Source organism: Nematolebias whitei, chromosome 4 (assembly GCF_014905685.2).
Source record: "Nematolebias whitei isolate Nwh7 chromosome 4, NemWhi1, whole genome shotgun sequence".
NCBI lineage: Eukaryota > Metazoa > Chordata > Actinopteri > Cyprinodontiformes > Rivulidae > Nematolebias > Nematolebias whitei.
This window is the reverse complement of record NC_056501.1, coordinates 46429112-46450989: the sequence shown is the minus strand read 5'-3', so window position 1 is coordinate 46450989 and position 21878 is coordinate 46429112. Positions and strand designations below refer to the sequence as shown.

At 42.7% G+C, this 21878-nt stretch overlaps 1 protein-coding gene across 2 annotated transcripts in view; it reads right to left on the bottom strand.

The window, feature by feature from the left end:
* The window catches only part of hars (histidyl-tRNA synthetase), a 24425-nt gene extending 2990 nt beyond the window's left edge, over positions 1–21435 (bottom strand). Inside the window, exons 1-12 of one of the 2 annotated variants that reach the window (XM_037676016.1) lie at positions 21261–21435; positions 17257–17346; positions 13457–13576; positions 13272–13367; positions 12220–12345; positions 12031–12138; positions 11856–11954; positions 9565–9658; positions 9201–9328; positions 8862–9128; positions 7816–7932; positions 1792–1938 (exon numbers count right to left, since the gene is read on the bottom strand). In XM_037676016.1, the coding sequence (XP_037531944.1) occupies positions 1792–1938; positions 7816–7932; positions 8862–9128; positions 9201–9328; positions 9565–9658; positions 11856–11954; positions 12031–12138; positions 12220–12345; positions 13272–13367; positions 13457–13576; positions 17257–17346; positions 21261–21350 (1482 nt within the window). In that variant the 5' untranslated portion in view covers positions 21351–21435. Of the gene's footprint in view, positions 1–1791; positions 1939–7815; positions 7933–8861; positions 9129–9200; positions 9329–9564; positions 9659–11855; positions 11955–12030; positions 12139–12219; positions 12346–13271; positions 13368–13456; positions 13577–17256; positions 17347–17439; positions 17562–21260 lie in introns of those variants that run through there. The other variant, XM_037676015.1, reaches the window with a different exon arrangement.
* Positions 21436–21878: the final 443 nt, after the last annotated feature.

Below are 21878 nucleotides of genomic sequence, written 5' to 3'. Positions count from 1 at the left end.
AAAAGTGTGGATTATTGTAACCTGGATTAAAAGTGTGGATTATTGTAGTGAAGCCTTCTTCTTCAACCATGGACAGAGGCCTCGTGTCAGTGACGAACATGTTCAGGATGTTTCAGTGAAGACAGCTGCTGCTGTGGTGTCCATGATGTCTGTCCATCATGAAGGATGTTGTTGTTTGTTGTTGTTTTCTGGAATGAGACAGTAAATATGTATTATATCATAATTTACAGCAACTCAAGAAATGCCTTGTTTCACTTACAGCGTTAGGTTCAGGCAAAAGTAGCTAAAAGAGCAATTACACACACACACACACACATATAAAATACTTAATTACACACATTTGAGTAGATGTAATAAATTACTTTAATTCCTGTTTAAATGCAATTCATCCTGCCATACCTGCAGTGTCTTCAGACTTTGCCAGCAAATTAAAAGTTGAAGCTTAATCATTAAATTATTATCTTTGTGTTAGATTTATTTATAAATCACATTTAAACACTGCTTGTTCCAATTAAATTAAATAAAAAGTCACACACACGTTCTCTATCACCGTTATTAATCAGATAAACAAACAAACAAACAGCAGCTTCATCTACCAGACAGACTGACGTTACGTTTTCTCTCTTGAAACAGAACAAAGTGTTAAATTGTAGAGACTCACCTGTAACACGAGTTGGGAGTGAAACATGTATCAGCTGCAGCTCCTTCCTCCTCCTCGTGACTCCGACATGTTTACGTTTATCTCCGTGGTTCTCCCGTGTCGTGTCGGTGATTTTCAAAGCGGCATTCTTCTCAGTTTTTATCTTTGTGAAGTTCTCCCACACTTTGGAGGACTTGGGTCAAACAGTTTTCGCTGCGTTGGTCATTTGTAAAATTTACTTAATTTCCTTTGAAAACACTCTGCTCTGTTTCCTCCTCGCTATGTTCAACTCGCGCTGCAGTTTTTTTTTTTTTTTCAAACTTTATTCAGTCAGTCAGCATTGACCATGAACTGCAGGTGAACAAAACGAAACGGCTCCGCAGCGCCGTGAAAGACGTGAAAGACACATAATCGCGCGACACAACGAATCGATAACGAAATTCGTTGCCAGCGCTTTTAATCATCGATTTTTATCGATTTTTATCGATTTTATCGATTCGTTGTTGCAGCCCTAATGAAAATTACCACATTTCCCATTTTCCTGGACAGTGGACCCCAAGTCCTTGAAGTCCTGCACCTTTGTGACTTCTCCTTGTAGCCTCACTGTTCCATCTGCTTCCCTCTCATTCACACACATGTACTCTGTCTTACGGCTGACTTTCATTCCTCTTCTTTCATATCTCCACATCTCCAAGTTCTCTTCCACCTGTTCCCTGTTCTCACCACAGATCACAATGTCATCTACAAACTTCATATTCCAAAGGGATTCCTGCTGACCTCATCCGTTAGTCGGTCCATCACCAGAGCAAACAAAAAGGGGCTCAGAGCCGATCCTTGATGCACTCCCACCTCCACCTTGAAGCTGTCTGTCACTCCTACAGAGCATCTCACCACTGTCTTGCTCTCCTCATACATGTCCTGCTGTCCTCATACATGTCATGTACCAGTCTAACATACTTTTCTGCTACTCCAGATTTCCTCATGTAATGGATTTGGATCAAGCTGATGGCCTATAGGTTTTTCTTTTTAGCTTTAGGCGTGAGCCCCATTTTAATAGTATTCTTGTAATCAGAGCTTATCATCGTGTGTGTGTGTGTGTGTGTGTGTGGGGGGGGGCTGTGTGTATGTGTGTGTGCATGTGCCAGCCGTACCTCCTCTCTGGTGGCCACCACACGCAGTTTAACCACTCCGTCCTTCAACTCCTGTTCTCCCAGTATCGCCACGAGTGGGATACCCGCCTCCTCACAGTGCTGCAGCTGGTTGAGCAGTTTGGGGTTCTTCTTGTACATCATCTCAGCCTGAACACACCAACACAACGTCACATATCGTCTGCCCCCACAGAGCAGAGACACAGATTACTGTGATCCTGTGATTTAATCTCATCTGAGGAGTTCATTGAAAAACACAGGGTGGTTGAAAATCAGTGTCAAGTTAAAAACACTAGAATGGCCACTGATGGCGCTAGAAGAGATTTTTGACCGTCATCTTGTAAAGAGCTACCTGCAGCACTTTGTACTAACAAAGTTAAGTCGGGCCCTCTGGACAGATTCTTATTGAAATGTTTGTCTTTTTCCCAAAAGACTGTCAGTCTGAGGAGCTGCAACAAACTCAGTCTTATAAATAACACCTTCACATTATGGATTAACCAGATTAACCAGTTTGCTGATGATAGCCAAAACTAGCTGTTCACGTGATAAAGGAGGACCATCAGCCTAACAATTGGTCATTAGTGCCCTGATGGCTGCTTGCTATTCACAGGGGGCTGAGTGATAAAAATAACAGCATTGTAAGAAGGTGACCGTATAACACAGAGACCTCCACCCCTGTTTAATGATAGATGGGTTCTCTTCACAAAGATGCCCTCCTTCACTCCTCTCTCAAACCTTCGTACTTCTCTGAAAGAGTGACTGCTGGCCTGGAGATGAGTGTAGACCACAGAGTCCTGGCCTGATGATGTTGCTCTTCTGTGCTGGTCCATCCTTTTGGCCAGTGGCTGTTTAGTTTACCCAATGTAAGACTGATCACCCTCCTGACACTGAACAGCATACACAGTATTACTCTGGTTGTACCGGGGGACTGGATCTTTGGGATGAACCAGTCTTTGCTGTAATGTATTTTGCAGTTTGAGAGCCATTTGGATGTTATGTTTAGAAAATAAACGTCTCAGTTTCTCTGAAACTCCTGTAACATACAGAATGACCACTGGTCTGGGTTCCTCCTTTTCACCTGATGGCTGGCTGGAGTCCTGTTTGGGTTTCTTCTCTGCTTTCAGGCTGTTAGGCTGATGGCCCTCCTTGATCATGTGAACAGCTAGTTCTGGATGTCACCAGCAAACTGGTTGATCCACTATGAGAAGGTGCTATTTATAAGACTGCGTTTATTGCAGCTCCACAGACTGAAGAAGTCTTTTGGATACAAGACAAAATGTTTCAACAGGAAGAATCTGTCCAGAGGACCGGACTTTACTTTTTATTATTTTTTCTACCTGGATTATTGAGCATGCATCAGGAGAGCACTCTGTAATGTTGACATGTAAAAGACACATTGTTAACCTCGAGTGCCAGCGCTGTAGTCTACGTGATACACAAATATACGGCATATAACCAAAAAAATGCTTGGGAATTTCTGTATTGTTAGAGTTATCCTACTTTATCATGCTGAGACCCCCGGTCTTGACTGTACAAATTCAGACTAGTCTCTGGCCCGGTTCTGTACAGAAGAGACAGGCCCAGCTGCTCTGAGCGAGCTTCCCAGGGTCAACATCTAATATGGAGTAATTTTTTATTTTGCAGGCTTCCATCACGTAGATAGATTTGCACTTTCACCCATTTTTTACCATCAGAAACAAATAAGACCATTGAGGTCACACAGTCACCCCACTGATAGGTTGTGCTCCCGGAAAAAGGCGGAGCCTAGGGCCAAGAAAAAAGACAGAGGGGTGAACCACACCAGCTCTTCCGGTTCATGAGCTCCTTGCATGTCGAGTCGGAGACATTCAGTGATGAACCTGTAACTTTTTCCTGCCTGACGAACTTTAAACTGGTAAAAGGAAATTGTATCTCTTGATTTATTTGAGTTAGAGCGAGTTTCCTCTCCATCTGGGAATAAAAGAACCAGACACCGGAGGTAGAGAGTCGGACCAGTTTCATGGATGGACCCAGTCCATTTTCTCAGTATAATCAATTAAAAGTGCCCAATGATACGTCACATATTAAACAGCAGTTAAACTCTTCAGTAATAATCAGTCTTGTCTGAATGAAGCACTTCTCTGCTGCTCCGAGCAGCGCCAGTTGCCAAACACTCCCCCTTTCCTTCTCTTTTGCTCCTCACTGTTCCATCTGGCCTCTCTCTCATTCACACATGTACTCTGTCTTACTACCACTGATTTTCATTCCTCTTCTTTCAAGTGCATTCCTCCACCTCTCCAAGGTGCATCACCAGAGCAAACAAGGGGCTCAGAGCCGATCCTTGACGCAATCCCACCTCCACCTTGAAGCTATATGTCACTCCTACATTACATCTCACCACTGTCCTGCTGTCCTCATCTATGTCCTGTTGTCCTCATACATGTCCTGTTGTCCTCATACATGTTCTGTTGTCCTCATACATGTCCTGTACCAGTCTCACACACTTTCCTGCCACTCCAGATTTCCTCATGCAATATCACACCTCCTCCCTCAGCACTCTATCATATGCTTTTTATAAATCCACAAAGACACAATGCAGTTCCTTCTGACACTCTCTGTACTTCTCCATCAGCATCCTCAAAGCAAAGAGGCATCTGTGGTGCTCTTTCTTAGCATGAAACCATACTGCTGCTCACAAATTGTCACCTCTCATCCAAGTCTTACTTCCACAACTCTCTCCCAGATCTTAATTGTGTTGCTCATCCACTTAATTCCCCTGTAGTTGCTACAACTCTGTACATCACCTTTGTTCTTAAAAATGGGCACCAGCACACTTCTCCATTCCTCAGGCCTTTTCTCACCCTCAAATTTGCCATTGAATATTTGAGGCAAAAACCTCACTGCCATCTCTCCTAGACATTTTCAAACCTCCACTGGTACAGTATGTCATCAGGTCCTACTGCCTTCCACTTCTTTATTCTTTTGTGAGTTTTCTGGACTTCACCCTCATTAATCTTTCCCACTTCCTGGTCCACAGTTTCTATGACCTCTACTCTTCTTTCTCTTCATTCAAAGTACTCCTTCCATCTTCCAGTCACACTCTCCTCACTTGTTAGAACATTACCATTCCCATCTTTAACAAGCCTAACCTGCTGCACATCCTTTCCAGCCTGATCCCTCTGTCTCGCCAATCGGTACAAGTCTTTCTCGCCCTCTGTAGTGTTCAGTCTCCCATACAACTCATAATACGTCTTCTTCTTTGTCACCTCCCTCTTTGCTCTTCGTCCCATCTCCTTATATTTTTGTCTCTTCTATGTCATATTTCTTCTTGGCAAACCTCTTTCTTTGACTAGTGTCCTGAACTATATTATTCCACCACCAGGTTTCCTCATCATCCATTCTCTGTCCAGATGACACACCAAGTACCTTCCTACGAGTCTCACTAATTACTGGTACTGTTGCTGTAGTAGTCCAGTCATCTGGAAGCTCTTTCTTACCACCCAGAGCCTTTAACAGCTCCTCTCTGAACTCCTCACAACATTCTTCCTTCTCCAGCTTCTACCATTTGGTCTTCTTTTCATATTTTACAAATTTTCTCTTCTGCACAACAACAGTCATTCTACATTCAACCCTTCAATGCTGTCTGGCCATGCCCTCCCCTGTAAGGGGCCCTAAAGGCAGCCCAACATGCATGTTTTTAGAGTACCTGGAAAAAGCGCACAAACATGAGGAGAACATACAAACTCCACACAGAAAGGCCCCAGGTCCAAACAGAGGCTTTAACTCATGACCTTCTTGCTGCAAAATAACAGCGCTAACCTCCAGGGGTGGAAGTAACAAATTACAAATATTCACATTACAGAGGACAACACTGTCCACAGAGAAAATGACGAGGTAAAGGATGAGGACGAGTGCCCGTGGCTGTAACTGGAGGAATGTTTCATGTACAGAGGGTGAAAAGGAGACAACGTCCAGATGCAAACTGTGTTTGATCTCTACAGTGATAGCAGCTTCAAGACTTCAGCATCTAATCTCAAAAAACATATTGCAGTATATGAGGTTTTACAACTACCTGTATGATAATGCTGTTTTATTGTTTGTATGTGTGGGTTATTAGTTTGACTAAGCACGCAAAGATCTTAGATACTGTCACTGCCATCGGTTTGCCTGGTACAAAAATAAGACGGAGCTTCTGAGAAATGTGCTTTGAATGTAGATATTGTGGTATGACATATCCTGAGATATATTCATACTGTTAAAACGGGTTCTTTCATTTTTCTGGACTGTACATCAACGTGCGTTGAATGTAATAAAATGTGGACGTGAGACGTTAATTATCTTTGACTCACCAAGCGAGTGGGTCATTTATTAACAGAATCAAGTTTAACACATCACACATTTACATTAATTGGCAAGAATTGAAAAATAACGACATAATTAATCAGCTTTACAACCAGGAAAACCATACGGCCATGATTTTCCGTTGCTTCACCACAGACATTTCTGAAAACATCTGGATTAATTTGCTAGAAGATAGGAGAGTTTAAAGATGGAAAGATGAGGTTTATCTAAGAGAGATGTGTGAGGGAATTTGTCTGTTTTAACCAGAACGTGCACGCTCCTTTGGAAATCAGCTTGGGCCAACGGTACGCTTGGTCGAGATAGAACTTTTACCTTGCAGACGATAGCTTCAGCGTCGGTGTAGAGCTCTTCTTTCAACTCTTTCAGCGTCTCCGTGAGAACAGCTAAAAACCTTGGGAGTCGTGGTGTTAGTCATCCAAAACAGACTTTCATAATCCCCAGAATCTCCTCTCGTGGTTTAGTGGCAGCTTACTGAGCAGCTGCATTCCAGCATTCTGCATTCTGGAACTCCAAAACTCTCTGGACTGCTACTCCATCTTCAAGACTGAGCTTACAGCAGCTTCAAGACTGAGCTGAACTCTCTGGAACTGTTCTCTTTGAACTAGGAAGTGCCAACATTTAAATGGGCTCTACTTCCGGTTCATTTGAGAGCTTTTTGATTGGTCGATGGACCAAAGCAGAGGTGTGGTTTGTGATGTAAGGTGTTATGAAGAGTCAAGGGAAAAGATTAAGATTGTTTAAGAACAGACAGAAAGATTGTTATGGAGAATTCAGACTTCGAGGAGCCACCTCTCCTAGTATCTTGCTGTAAAAGTTAAACATGACATTTCTTTTCAGTAAACTTTCAGTTGACCGAAACTTGAACTTCGACACACTTACAACTTCGCTCATTGAAGACAGAAAATCAAGAAATGCATATTAACCTGATTTCTTCTTTGAATGAGGATTAAAAATCATTATTACTGTTTTAAGTAAATAAAAATGAGTAGTTCACTTCAACATGTAAACATTGTTTGAACTAACACAATTTGATTATCAAAACATTTGTAAAATAGTAATGATCATAGAGAATTGTCTTTTTCCACTTGATTAATTCAAGAAAGAAAGTCTCAGGATGGGTCAACCTGTATTTCGGGATGCAAATCAATGAAATGACAGTTTCTGACCATATGATCCTAAGGTCAAGTTTTGACATCAGGTCAAGTTCACTACAATATATTTATTATATACAGTAAATCAAACTGAATGGCTTCTATATGGGGCGGCTGTGGCTGAGTGGTTAGGGCTGGAAATTCTGAAAATGTTCAAAGCTGGAAAGTTTCTATAAGAAAATCATGGAATTTAAAATATTAACGGTTGAGTATCAAATATAGCTGGGCAAAATAAATCTGATCAGAATCTAGATTAAAACAAGTCCACAGGAGTGTATCTCTGCTATTCTTCTGATACATGCAGATGATTTCATTCATTCTGAGCTCAGAACACAAGGCTGATAAACACCAACTCAAAAACTTAAAACCTGTCACTGTTTGAAAGTCCTAAAGTCCAAAACCTTCAGTATCCATCTCTCTACCCAACACTAAACCATGCTGAGAAACCCTGGAGGAAGTCAGAACTCTGCAGGTGGTCCAAACTAATGCACATTACCAGATTAATTTTGTCCTTAAACTTTGTGGAGTAACGCACCTTTATTCCAGCGTTCCAGAGCTCAGTGACGAGTCTGAGTCTTTCCTCCAGCAGGTTCTTCTGAGCGGACACCACCATGACCTGGACCTCAGTGGTCCGGATCTTCTCTGCTGAGGCCTGAACAATGAAACACCATTAGAGTCTGAACACTTGGACCCAGCGTCAACACTAGAACTCTAAAGTGTCACTTAGAGCTGCTCGACTGCAGCTCAGTTCCTTCCTGGGTTGGACTGGTGTGCCAAACCTCTCACAGCTTTCTCCTGAAAATCCACGTTTTGATTTTTTTGTTTGCAGCGATGAAGGAGACAATCTGGAGTTTTAAATCTCTAACTGTATAAAGAGCAGAGCAATGCTCCTCCTCCCCTACAGTTACAAAATGCATAGGTGAAAAACAAGACTACCAAAGCCACACTAACCAGCAAACTGACTAGTTAAGTTAGTAAAATACCCCATTTTAATTCAAATCACTTGTGTTCTCTCTATGTGTATCTAAGCAACAAAAGAAAACTATATTATATTTAAAGTAACTATAGGAATGCATATTTTTTAGGAAGTGGTAGTAATAATAGTTGCATTTATGTTGTTAAAGCTTGGTCTAAGAGTATAATTCTTGTTTGGGGGTGCGAGAGATTCCGAGTTCAAATCCCGGATGAGCCCCCACTTTGTTGTAGCCAGGCTCAAAGACCACAACAAAAACGGGGGAAGCGCGCAGGAACAACTTACAATGTTTTATTCTCAACTAAACAAATAAATAAATCTAAGGAAAGAAAAATGGGGGAGCTTATCAATAGACAATATTTTGCTCGAAGTTATCAAACAGAATCTCAAATCAACCCGCTCCGATCTTCAACTCGGCAAATTAAAGAACACTCATGCTAGGATGGTCCTGATGGCAACTGATGATTGTGTCAATCTGAGCCTGAGATCACTGGAGATAACTTCACCCATCTGCTCCCCCCAGCCCCAGGAAAAAGATACCAGTGAAATCCGGTGTTATTCTGGAGCCCTGCAGCCCAAGAACCAGTGACAGATCTAGAGATGGTCACCTCAGCTTTCTGCTCCATGATGGAGAAAATCCTCTCGATCCCGATGCTGACGCCGACACATGGAACCTTCCGGCCCTTTGGGTCAAACATGCCCACCAGCCCGTCGTACCGGCCCCCTCCAGCCACGCTGCCCACACTGACATTCTCTTCTGACCCGTTCTGGGTGTCAGTAGAGACCGGGGTCATGCAAGCTTGTGTCAGCACCGCCTCAAAGATCACTCCGGTGTAATAATCCAGACCACGGGCCAGACTCAGGTCAAACACCACCTGAGGAGAGCAGTCAGAATAGTCAGGCACTGACCAGGATCTGGACCTGATACTGGCTCCAGAATGTCTCACCTTGTCCGTGACCTGAAGGAGCTGCAGGTAGCTGAACAGGAGCTTGATGTCGGACAGACCGGCGCAGGCCTGCTTACTCTGAGACATTTTTGGGTCCTGAAGGAGGCGCTCTGCCAGGTCCATTCCACCTGAAACACAAAGCGTTCGGTCAGAAATGGACTTTACTGCCAACATTCAGCTGTACAACTGTTTGGGATCTGAGCACAACTGGACTTTCAGTGATATTTTGACCAAATCATCCTTTCCTGAAAAAATAAAGCCATGTTTTCATAAAATGTGTAGTCAGCACTCTTTGTGCTGTGCTTCTCTTTATCTCCGGGCTAAACTTGTTGCAGTTCAGCACACGCGAACAGGAAGGCCCTACCCTGCATGCTGACGTACACCCCAATCTGGTCTGCAGCCTCCTCGGACAAGCCCTTCTCATCCACCATCTCCTTCCTCACGTTCTCCCACGACATCTGGAGGAGAAACGATGCAACAGGAGTGTTCAGTACAGCGGTGTCCAAACCTTTTCACACGTGGGCCAAAACTGCTGAGATGAAAAGACTTACGGGTCACAAAAGTTGAATTTAAAATAATTTTTAAAAATACACATTGCGTTTGTTTAGAAAAATAAATAAATCAAAGTCTCAACAACAACATATTTTGGAGAAAGGACAAAAGTTTACTAATTGTAGTGGAGAAAAAGTTCTAAATTGATCATAAAAACTTCATAAACATTACCGGTAACCTTTTTATTTATTTTTTTGATTTGTTGGGTTGGTTTGTTGTTTTTCATGCTTGAAGTTTCTTTTGTCTGTTCTCAGAAATATCAGAACCGTATTTTCTGCCGTACTTGTCGCACCGTCGTATAAGTCACATCAGTCCAAATATGTCTAACAAAGTGAAAAAATCCTTAAATATGTCACTTCGCCGGGCAGCACGGTGGTGCAACTGGTAGAGCTGCTGCCTCTCAGCGAGAAGGTTGCCAGTTCAAATCCCGGTCCGGGGGCCTTCCTGGGTGGAGTTTGCATGTTCTCTCCGTGCATGCATGGGTTTTCTCCGGGTACTCCGGTTTCCTCCCACAGACCAAAAACATGCATGTTAGACTGATTGTCCCTAGGTGTGAGTGAGAGAGTGAATGGTTGTTTGTCTCGTTTGTCTCTATGTGTCCCTGTGATGGACTTGTGACCTGTCCAGGGTGTACTCCGCCCCTCGCACAGTGATTGCTGGACATGGGCAACAGCGACCCACGTGACCCAAGGTGGAGGAAGCGGGAAAAATATAATGGATGGATGGATGTCGCTTCGCTGTATATGTTGCATCTATTATGTGACACATCTGACTCGTCGCATTTGTTACGCGCCACCACTGACAACCCAGAAATGCGGGTCGGTGTTGTGCCAAAAATCGATTGGTTGCCAAACGGTGGCCGCGGATGCGTGCACGGGAGGACTTTAACAAGAATTTAACAAGATTAACACTTAAAAACAATTATTTGTTTGCTCGAAATCATAGTAAAGGTGTGTCTCAGTCTAACGTTAGCTTAATAAATGCACTGTGACGGTCAAATCAGCTGAATTTCAAAACCCGATATGCGGAAGTAACCGCGTGCACGCGATGAGTCGCTGTGCAAATTTAACAAGATAACCACCTAAAAACAATTGTTTGCTCAAAATTAGAGTAAAGGGGTGTCTCAGTTGAACATTTGCTTAATAAATGCACTTTGACGGTTAAATCAGCCGTATTTCAAAACACAATTCGCATAAGCGAGCACACGCAGAGGGATGAGCCGCTGTTCATTTCTTTGAAATTTAACAAGATAAACACCTAAAAACATCATTTGTTTGCTCGACTTTATAGTAAAAGTGTGTCTCAGTCTAATGTTTGCCATTATAAAAGGACTTTAACGGTCAAATCAGCTGAATTTCAAAAGTATTCTCTGCCTCGGTGCTCCCGGGAGCACGCAGAGGGAGGAAAGAAAGGAGGAACGCTGCTCGTTTCTTTAAAATTTCACAAGGAAAGCACCTAAATCAATTATTTGTTTACTCAAAATTATAGCAAAGGTGTGTCTCAATTGAACTTTTACTTAATAAATGCACTTTAATTGTCAAATTAGCTGCATTTCACCGGGGCGGTGCAGCTGGTTTGACAGTTGCACCAAGCAGTGAGCAGAACGAAGGTATGGCAAGCCGATTGTGTCATTAATAGCTGGTGATGATTCTCAGTCATCCAGTACATGGTAAATTCAAAAAAGTTTAAGACAAAAACAAAGTATAAAGTATAATAAAGTCCAGTTGTTTTTTGTCTTGAACTTTTTTGAATTTGTCATTATAGCCACGTTTACCTATTACATGATACAAAGACATGCCTTACTGCTACTACTACGCTGCTGTCATCTAGTGGCTGAAAGTGGTACTGTTCTTTTTTTCCCAGTCAGAATGAATGAAAACGGTCATATCTCAGCCAAAAATTGGTTTATAAATATGAAAAAAAATCCATAAACACGTTGCTTCGGCGTATAAGTTGCAGAGGATGCAAAATATGCAAAAATGTGACTTATAGGCCAAAAAATATGGTAAATGTTCTTAAAAACGGTCACTAAAAAGGGGGTCGACCACCCGTTTAGACCATGGATGTCCCAGAAGTTAGCAGAAAGCAGGAGAGGGTTTGAACCTTGTCCAGTTTGTCCACAGTTGAGCAGACAGTCCGGAACTTGTCATCTGGAACTCCACACACGGCGAACATCCCGTCAAGGATGCGTCTGTCGTTGACCTGCAGACACACGATGCGTTCAGAATGTGATGCCTAAATGATGACCCGATGACTCATCTGACCCGAGCCTCTGAACCTTAATGCGGAAGTCTCCCAGCTCCAGCGCACTGAGGATTTCATGGACGATTTTCAGGCACTCTGCGTCGGGGATCATGGCGTCGTACTGGCCCGCTATGTCAAAATCCTGAAACGCGTACATGTGTTAATGGATCGTGCTCCAAACACAGACAGGAATTAATGTTTGTTGTGTCAGAGCAGAACTTACGCACTGATAAAACTCCCGGTAGCGCCCACGGGTCATGGCTGGGTTGTCACGGCGATAGACCTTAGCAATATGGTAGCGCTTGATGTTGGTGATCTTGTTCATGGCCAGATAACGTGCAAAGGGCACCTGAGGAGGAGGGGGTGAAGGAAAACGAGGCTGCACAGAGGGAGGGGGATTATAAGGCATCATGGACTCTTCAGTAAGATTTATTAGAGAAACTTGTTGAGAAACTGAGCATACAACAACTGTTGCCCCGGTTCCTCACCAGTTGAAGCCTCAAGGTAGAGCGAAACAAAGAACCAGCTCATGACTAGTGTCTAAACCAGAGCTGTTCAACTCCAGTGCTCAGCGGCCACAGCTACTGAGAGCCAAAAGATCAGGGCTGGACATCCAACAGTTATCAAGACCACGTAAATTCACTTGTAATTTAAAATCTACTTTGATTTCAACAAACTCTTTTGGACTAACCCAGTCATTGATCATCTTTATAAAAGATCACCCAGCCGATGGAAACATTTGTCATTTCAGATTTTTAAATGTTTTCTCTTATTGATTTATTTGAATGAATGATTTAAATTTTAGTCTTAATTTTAATGAACCCATCGGTGGGCTGAGTTCACCCGCGGGCCGGATGTGACCCCGGGCCACCGATGGAATAACACTGATCTAAACTATTTATATTTACATGGCATGTGCAGTCACTTACTGTATTTACATCAATAAAACACTTAAACATCCAAAAGGGATGAGCACCTTTTTACAGGTCTTTTAAAAACGGCACTAAAAGAAACGTTGGTTTTATCTAGCGTAGTTTAAATTCTATCTTTTATGTTTTAACATTTGCGTCATTTTATTCCTTTCATATTTGAATATAAATGTCTGATGACTCTTTGTATTGTGACTTTTAGAAGACATCTTGACAAGGACTCCCTGGAAGAAGAGATCATTTATCTCAAGTAAAATAGTCACATATTAAGCTAAAGTCTGGTGTGGTGGTAGCAGATAGTTATCCACAACATCTGAATGAAGCCGTTCAACTCATGACAGGATACAGTCAGGTCGTATCTGAGGGACAGCAGCTCTCCTCCCTGGTCTTTGAGGTCGTAGATGAGCTTTGAATCTTCTCCGTACTTCCCCGTCAGGGTTTCCTACATCAGCAAGGCGACAGATCACCTCCTTGTTTAAGAGCCAAACCACCTGAGATGCTGAGGCCAACTGAGATGTGACGAGGATCTACCTTTAGCTCAAACACTGGCGTGTCGATGGTCTCTGCTCCGTGGCATTTGAAGCAGCTGACGATGGTGCTGAAGACCTTCTCTCTGATGGCCATCTGTTTGGGGTTGTAGTCCCGTGTTCCCTGTCAAGCCAACGCATTTTCATGTAACTGATGAGTGTCATAGAAAAAAAAGAGATTCCCAAAACAACCAGGTGTAAGCTCCGTCAGGTTTATTACAAAGCTTTGGAGAACAGCCAGCAATCACAGAAGATCAATACATTTACAAGTTTACACTTATCAGTGCTTTCACCTGTCTGAGGTTCTGACCCATTCTGACTTCCTGAACAGAGAAAAATCTGCTTTGTAGAAACTTCCAGCCCCTCCCCGCTCTGTCCAGCTTTAACAGAACCCAGCTGCCCGTTTCCTGTTTGCCACTCCCTCCCAAGATGAAGAGGCGACAGGCGCACACCCAAACACTCACACTGTGGCCGACCACTAGGGGGCTCCACTCACACCCACATGTCAATGTTTTGTTTTTAACAATATGTAGAAAAATTATGATTTTTGGGATAAAAGTGTGTTATTCAAAGTGTTTAGCATAATTTTACTGTTTATGTGTAATGCCATAATCGGTGTACTGTATGTTTATACTGTTTAAAAACTGCCTCTGTTTTACACAATGTGGTGGGTTGCCAGCTGGACTTTTTTGGGCTTGTTTTCATAGAGCTGGTTGCTTGTTTCTATCGCAAGATCTGGCAACACTGCTCACATGCTCGCAGAGGAATTGTTGCTTGCAGAGCAGGAGGACAGCTTGAAGATTGTGATCAATGACTTCCTGTAAGCTACTGTATTTATTTGTTTTTAACCTGCCGTGCTACAGGCGTTGTTCAGAACGTTTACTGTAAGTATTTGTATACGTTACCGATACACATTTAATGTAAAGTTTTTTAAATATCTTTCTGTGTAAATATACCATGTTACAACATGGACACCTGTGGCGGCCTTTATACAGGTGCTGGTCATAAAATTAGAATATCATGAAAAAGTTGATTTATTTCAGTAATTCCATTCAAAAAGTGAAACTTGTATATTATATTCATTCATTACACACAGACTGATATACATATTTCAGATGTTTATTTCTTTTAAAGTTGATAACAGACAACTAATGAAAACCCCAAATTCAGTTTCTCAGAAAATTAGAATATTGTGAAAAGGTTCAATATTGAAGACACTCTAATCAGCTAATTAACTCCAAACACCTGCAAAGGTCTTTAAATAGTCTCAGTCTAGTTCTGTAGGCTACACAATCATGGGGGAGACTGCTGACTTGACAGTTGTCCAAAAGATGACCATGGACACATTGCACAAGGAGGGCAAGACACAAAACGTTATTGCTAAAGAGGCTGGCTGTTCACAGAGCTCTGTGTCCAAGCACATTAACAGAGCGGTGAAGGGAAGGAAATGATGTGGCAGAAAAAGTGTACAAGCAACAGGGATAACTGCACCCTGGAGAGGATTGTGAAACAAAACCTATTCCAAAATGTTGGGGAGATTCACAAGAGTGTGGACTGCAGCTGGAGTCAGAGCTTCAAGAACCACCACGCACAGACATATGCAAGACACAAGTTTCAGCTGTCGCATTCCTTGTGTCAAGCCAATCTTGAACAAGAGACAGCATCAGGAGCGTCTCACTTCAGGTAAAGACAAAAAGGACTGGACTGCTGCTGCGTGGTACAAAGTTATCTTTTCTGATGAAAGTAAATTTTGCATTTCCTTTGGAAATCAAGGTCCCAGAGTCTGGAGGAAGAGAGGAGAGACACAGAATCCATGTTGCTTGAGGTCCAGTGTTAAGATTCCACAGTCAGTGATGGTTTGGGGGTCCATATCATCTGCTGATATTGGTCCACTGTGTTTTCTGAGATCCAAGATCAACTCAGCCATCTGCCAGGAAGTTTTAGAGCACGTCATGCTTCCTGCTGCTGACCAACTTTATGGAGATGCAGATTTAATTTTCCAACAGGACTTGGCACCTGCACACAGTGCCAAAGCTACCAGTAACTGGTTTAAGGACCATGGTATCCCTTTTCTTAATTGGTCAGCAAACTCGCCTGACCTTAACTCCATAGAAAATTTACGGAGTATTGTGAAGAGGAAGATGTGATACACCAGACCAAACAACTCAGAAGAGATGAAGGCCACTATCAGAACAACATGGACTCTCATAACACCTGAGCAGTGACACAGACTGATCAACTCCAGACCACGATGCATTGCTGCAGTAATCCAGACAAAAGGAGCAACAACTAAGTACTGATGCTGTACATGCTCATACTTTTCATGCTCATATTTTAAAGTTGGCCAACATTTCTAAAAATCTTTTTTTTTTAAATTGGTCTTAAGAAATATTCTAATTTTCTGAGATACTGAATTTAGGGATTTCATTAGTTGTCAGTTAAATCATCAACATTAAAAGAAATAAACATTTGAAATATATCAGTCTGTGTGTAATGAATGAATATAATATACAAGTTTCACTTTTTGAATGGAATTACTGAAATAAATCAACTTTTTCATGATATTCTAATTTTAGGACCAGCACTGCAGGTACAATTTTTATTTATTTATTTTATTTAGTGTGCGCAGCTTATATTCAGGTATGCTCTTTAGACTGGAAATTACAGTATTGCATAGAGTAAGGATCAAGGAACATTTTAATATCATTCCCAGTAACAATAAAAGAGCTTTGAAAAGTGCAAATAACACACATGCCCTTGACATGAGTTACTGTGAAGGTCTGAAGGGTCATTAATGCAGAAATCCTCTGACAGTCTGGTTTATCCTACAGTGGCAATAAAAGCTTCACCCCGTTAAAATACAAACCAGCAGGACGCCAGTGCCCCGTCACTAACGGATTTAAAAAGTGAATGTTTCTAGTTTTGAAGATGAGTGTTGTTCTGGACTGGACCTGAACAGGGAGTAAGTAAACTTCACTGTTTTTGGTGCAAGATATTGAAGTGGGCAGGAGCCAGAGCAGAGTGACGGTGAGTCGTGCTCTCATTGTTAAAAACATATTCAGGTTCCAAGTGCACCATCTTTTCTTTTCATGCAGTTGTTTTAGCTCAGTTTGGCTCACAGCTGGTCATTACGGGGCGACGGTGGGTCCAAAAGACAGATTAGTTGTGAACCACTTGTCTAAGGAGCTGACAGATGAAACGTATCATGACTTAAACTTGGGATTTCTTTCCATTTGTTGAAATGAGCCACCATTTGTTCATCCACCACACAGACAGGCACCTTTTAAACTTAAAGCATGTGCTTACACGATTAACAGAAACAAACTCCTGACAAATAAATGAGCAAAATTTAACTATTTAATCAAATCAATTCTCATAATGCAACTAAATGTAAGCCATAGTATAAAACTGAGTCTAATCTTTAAACAAGACACAGATATTAGATGATTAAGAAATATTCCTCTAAAGCACTTGTGTCAAACTCTCAAGGCCCGGGGGCCAAATGTGGCCCTCGTTGACATCTTATCTGGCCCCCAAGAAGATACGTTAAACGTAAAATACTTTAATCGCTTTAATTTTTTCAGTAATATTTGATTATGATGTCAAAAGTGTAGCAGGGAACATGAGATGAGACCAATCAAACTCTTGTTGAGGAACCTGCAACCAAGAAAAGATGTCAAGTATCTAACTCGAGTTAATGGAGATTCTGAAATCGGCCCTTAGTTTGAAAAAAGTTTTAATTTCGGCCCCTTGTGAGTTTGACACCCGTGCTCTAAAGAGTAATCTTAAGTTCAGCGGTCTTACCTTTGGGGTTTTGAGCACAAACTGGGTTTTGCCATCGTCTCCTCCTAACTGAGCCTTCAGCTCCAGAAGTTTGGCCACTTCTTCATCAATCTGTCACACATGAACAAGATGAGACTTTAGATGTCAGAGCATTAGCTCAGTCTGCTACCATCGGCTAACAGCCTGAACTCAAACTCTACCTACCTGAGCCACGGTCGTCCCAGAGACAGAGTGCAGAGGTCGGACACGAGCCGCAGTCCGAAAGGCCGCCAGACCGGAGCAGAACCGAGCGCACGACACGGCCAACATCATCGTCCAAAATTACGGACAACACAGAGAAAAAAAATAAAAGTCCAACAAAAGTTTAGGAGGGCATCAAGGGTCCCCCAGGATCATGTCCACCCACAGCAGCCAATCACAGCAGTCCAGAGAAAGAACCAGGAAGTAGATTGTGGCGTTTTCATCCAGCAGGGTTGGAGTAGATGATGATGATGATGATATTTAATGTTGAAGAAGGCGGGCCGAAGTCATCCAGGGCCGGGCAGGAAGAACAGGAGAAAAGTGGTAAGCAACCCTAACACTAGAGAAGGGCGGGCATGTCGACGCATCATCATCGTCATCATCACAGCATGGAGGACAGAACATGAGACGTATCGAGTCAATCAAAACTGCCAGCCTCTTTCTCTTTCTCTCTCTCACACACGCACGCACACACACACACACACACACACACACACACACACACACACACACTATCTCATCAAGCTTTATACTTCATTTATAAATAAACATCCATTCCTGCATTTCATGTCTAAAACATGTTCCATGTTGGGCCCAATGAGAACAAACAGCAGCGATGACCGGCGACGTCCACAGGCGGCGTCCGCCGATGTCGCCTGCGGACATCGCCCAGGTCTTGCTAGCAGGTCCGGTCCACAGCTTGATGATAATAAGGACTGCAGCAGCTGCCCTCACAGACTGCGGTCCAGAACTGGGTCCAGCAGACAAGAGAACATCCAAGGTTTTCCCCGCGGAGCCGAACAGGTCCATAGAGTTCGGCCCGTGCAGGCTGATGGAGGATCATGGACATGGCTGCCATGACAGGCCTGAGCTGGAGGGGGGCCAGGAACTGAACCACGATGGCAGCAACACAAAACTCCACAAGTGTGTTGCGGTCGTACCCGTACCGTGGGTGTAAAAAGTTCAAATAAAAACAACAAGAATAAAACAAGGTCGAGTCGAAGCAGAGCTCCCGTCAGTGCTACCATTCTGCAGCGCACGTGACGTCAGACCGTCGTCGTTAGTAACAAGTCCAAAAACCTGTTCTGTGATGCTCTGGAACTTGGATCGCGGTTCTGTAATGGTTCTGGACTTGGATCACATTACAGCAACATCTGCTCCCTTCAAGAACCACATTTTTCCAGGAACAACTGAGCACTTTTCACCAAACCCACATTCTGCTCACTTCAAAAACTGAGGAAGAGGAGGGAACGGGTTCTGGTTCTGGACTGGCCTGCCTGCAGTCCAGACTTATTCTTCTGTAGAGACTTCAGAAACCAGAACTGTGACGGAGATGACTCCAAGCATTTGCAGGAAGAACGGGATAAAAGAACACGAGACTCTTCATCGTCAGGACGTGTTTAAGTGCCGGCAGAACCAACGGAAACGTTCCGATCCAAACCTGCTGACCTGAACTGCAGGAACTGATGCTTATTCAACAAATGAAATACACTTCATGAAAAAAAAACTTTACATTTTGTCACCTTGAAAACATTTTGTCATACAGAAAAATTTAAGTAAAAAGTACGAATCAGTGCAATAATTTTCTTTTTTTGTCCCAATGCCCTTTTTTCTGATTCAGCCTCGTCTCAGAGACAATATTTTCTAGTTAAGGGGCAGAATTAAACTAAATAAAGTTCAAATCTAATGCAATGCTACTGCAGCGTCGTGTTATTTAAACTGCATTAAAGGCAGATCTGAAGCGGCTTCATGCACAAAACAACAAAGAGTCCAAGGACTTTTCTGTTTCTGTCTGCTCTCCTGAGATAAACGTTCAAGAAATTGTTGATATGCTTCAAACAAAAACTGGTTTTAGAGACAGACGCCCTCTGTTCAGTGTAAACGTTCATCCAGACGCCCGAGACATGCTCAATAAAGTTTGTCCATCACGTTCCCGATAGCATTTGAAGCTTTTCACAGATGCCATCATGTCGTTAATTATTTTACAACAAAGCCAAAATGTTAAAGCTGAGTGAAACGCTGGTCCCAGCCTCGCGGTGTCCTCAGGATCTCTGAGGTTCAGGATCAGAAGCGACAGATTCACTGATCATCAGTGGGACTGACTCTACAAAAGGCAGGAAACATTACTGCTCTCAAGCAGACAGGTGTGTGTTAATGAAACATCAAGGTGGAAAGACATCAGCAATCGTTCATTCGTTCAACCTTTAGGTATACAGGTTAGTCTCATTGAGCCAAGGGGGCTCATTTACCAGAGAGACCTGTTCCAGACAGAACAAATAAAGTACAGACAACAATAAACTACAGTAAAAATGCAGTTAAAATAAGAGTAGTGTATAAAACAAAGGTCATTTAATCATCACACAATCACCTTACAGAAGCAGCTGATCAATGTGGGAAGGGTCAAAGGTCATTTAACAGTTGTTTGGAGTCCATCATTCCGCAGACAGTAAGGTTATTCAGAAATGGAAACCATCTCAGACAGCTAACAATCTTCCCACCAAATTCACTCCAAGGTCAGACTGTGTAACACTCTGAGCAACAAGCTCTATCTCAGGCTCTATAGACCTCAGTTAGCAGGTTAAAGGTCATGACAGGACAATGGAAAAGACTGAACATTAGGCTGCTTGAGAAAGTCTACTCTCTAAAAACAACACGGCAGCATGGCGTTCGTCTGTATGAACTACAGGACTTCTGGATCAAAACAAGACTAATAAAGAGATCTGCACCCATAATGCACTGCACCATGCCTAGAGAAAACTAAATGCCTAAACTGTCAGCATGGTGGTGGAGGAGTGATGGTTTGGGCTCCTTGCAGTCACTGAGCGGACCAACAACTCCTCTAGACCAAATGGTTCTGGAGTTAAATGTGAGTCTCTCTGTCCCAACAGCTGGAGCTTGGACCAAACTGGGTCCAACAACAGGACAATGATTTCCAAACACGGCAGCTAATCTACAACAGAACTGGACAAAACAAAAAGCATAAAGACGCTGCATTGGTCCAAAGTCCAGAACCTCAACCTGGTTGAGACATTATGGTGGGACCTTCAGAGTTGAGCAGAAACCTCATTGAACTGAAGCAGCGCTGGAAAACATGGACTGAAATTGCCCCACAACCATGTGAGTCTGAAAGTCCCACAAAACCCAGGACTGAGAGATCTTGCTGCTAATGGAGGAACAAGCTGCTGGATCAGGAGCTGGGACCAGGTTTTTACACAACTTTTCCATTTCTTAGCTTTGAAACCTCGGTGGCCCAGGAAAGAGATGTTTCAGTGTGAAACAGACCCATTTTAAATGTAAGCTGTCATTAAATCCATCTTTTAGTGCTGGACATGATGATGCGCCAGCTGGTTGCAGAATAAAACACTTTAAATGTCCTGGTTGTGCTGCATGTTCACACCGGGCACATTGCTGCATCAGCCAGGCGTACACGGTTAAAAATCTGGAACTTTATGGCTAAAAGTCTCGTTTTCAGCACATCTGTTTCAGCTGGGATGTACAGCTGCTGGCTACATGTGTCATCCTGTTAGCATTAGCAGCTAGCTGAGCCGTCTGATGAACGAGGCCGCCGGTCAAACACAGCCGGGTGTGCTGACTCAACCCCGGGAGCAGCTGTCAGGCCGCCCCGGTGAAAACATCGACAGGAAGTAGGTTTTTAGAGTCACTACTTTCCAACCTGGTTAGTTTTCTTTCCACTAAAATAAAACGCGGGTCATGGAAAGATGATATTATTATCCGCATCATGTTAGGAACTTTACTTAATTTTAAAATAAAACCAGAACACTAACCTGTTCTTTGCTCGCCTTTTCGGATTTTAATTTTCGAACAACTTCCCCCTGGATTTTAATGGCCTCTTGAATCTGTGTCTTGTTCTCCATGGCTGCGTGTTCCACCGGCTCAAACACACGCGAGCCGCCGCCGCCGCTGCTGCTGCTGCTCGTCGATGGACGGAGGAAGTGCGTACATACCACTTCCCTTCTGGGTTTTCAAAATAAAAGAAGGGGGAGTTATTTTACTTTTATTTGTTTGCATAGTTGCCTCATCTTTAAAAATATATATATACTTATAACAATTTATAGATGTTTTTGTTGTTTGTTTTAAGAAAAACTTTTGGATTTTCATACTTAATTCTAACCTACAAAAGCTCTCAACTCATTTCAATTCAGTTTATTTACAGAGTCAGAGTCAGAGTTTCTTTATTGTCATTCGCACCTCATGTGGTACATGTGGTGGAGCGAAATTATGTACACAGGGTCCCAGTTACATCCAACAATAAAATGTCTAAGAAAAACAGTAATAACATCTAAGATATGAACTAAGAAAAACATCAACTAAATATACACTAAGCACTCATGACATAAAACATTGAACATCAGCACAAACATGAACATGAGTCTGTGAGCAGA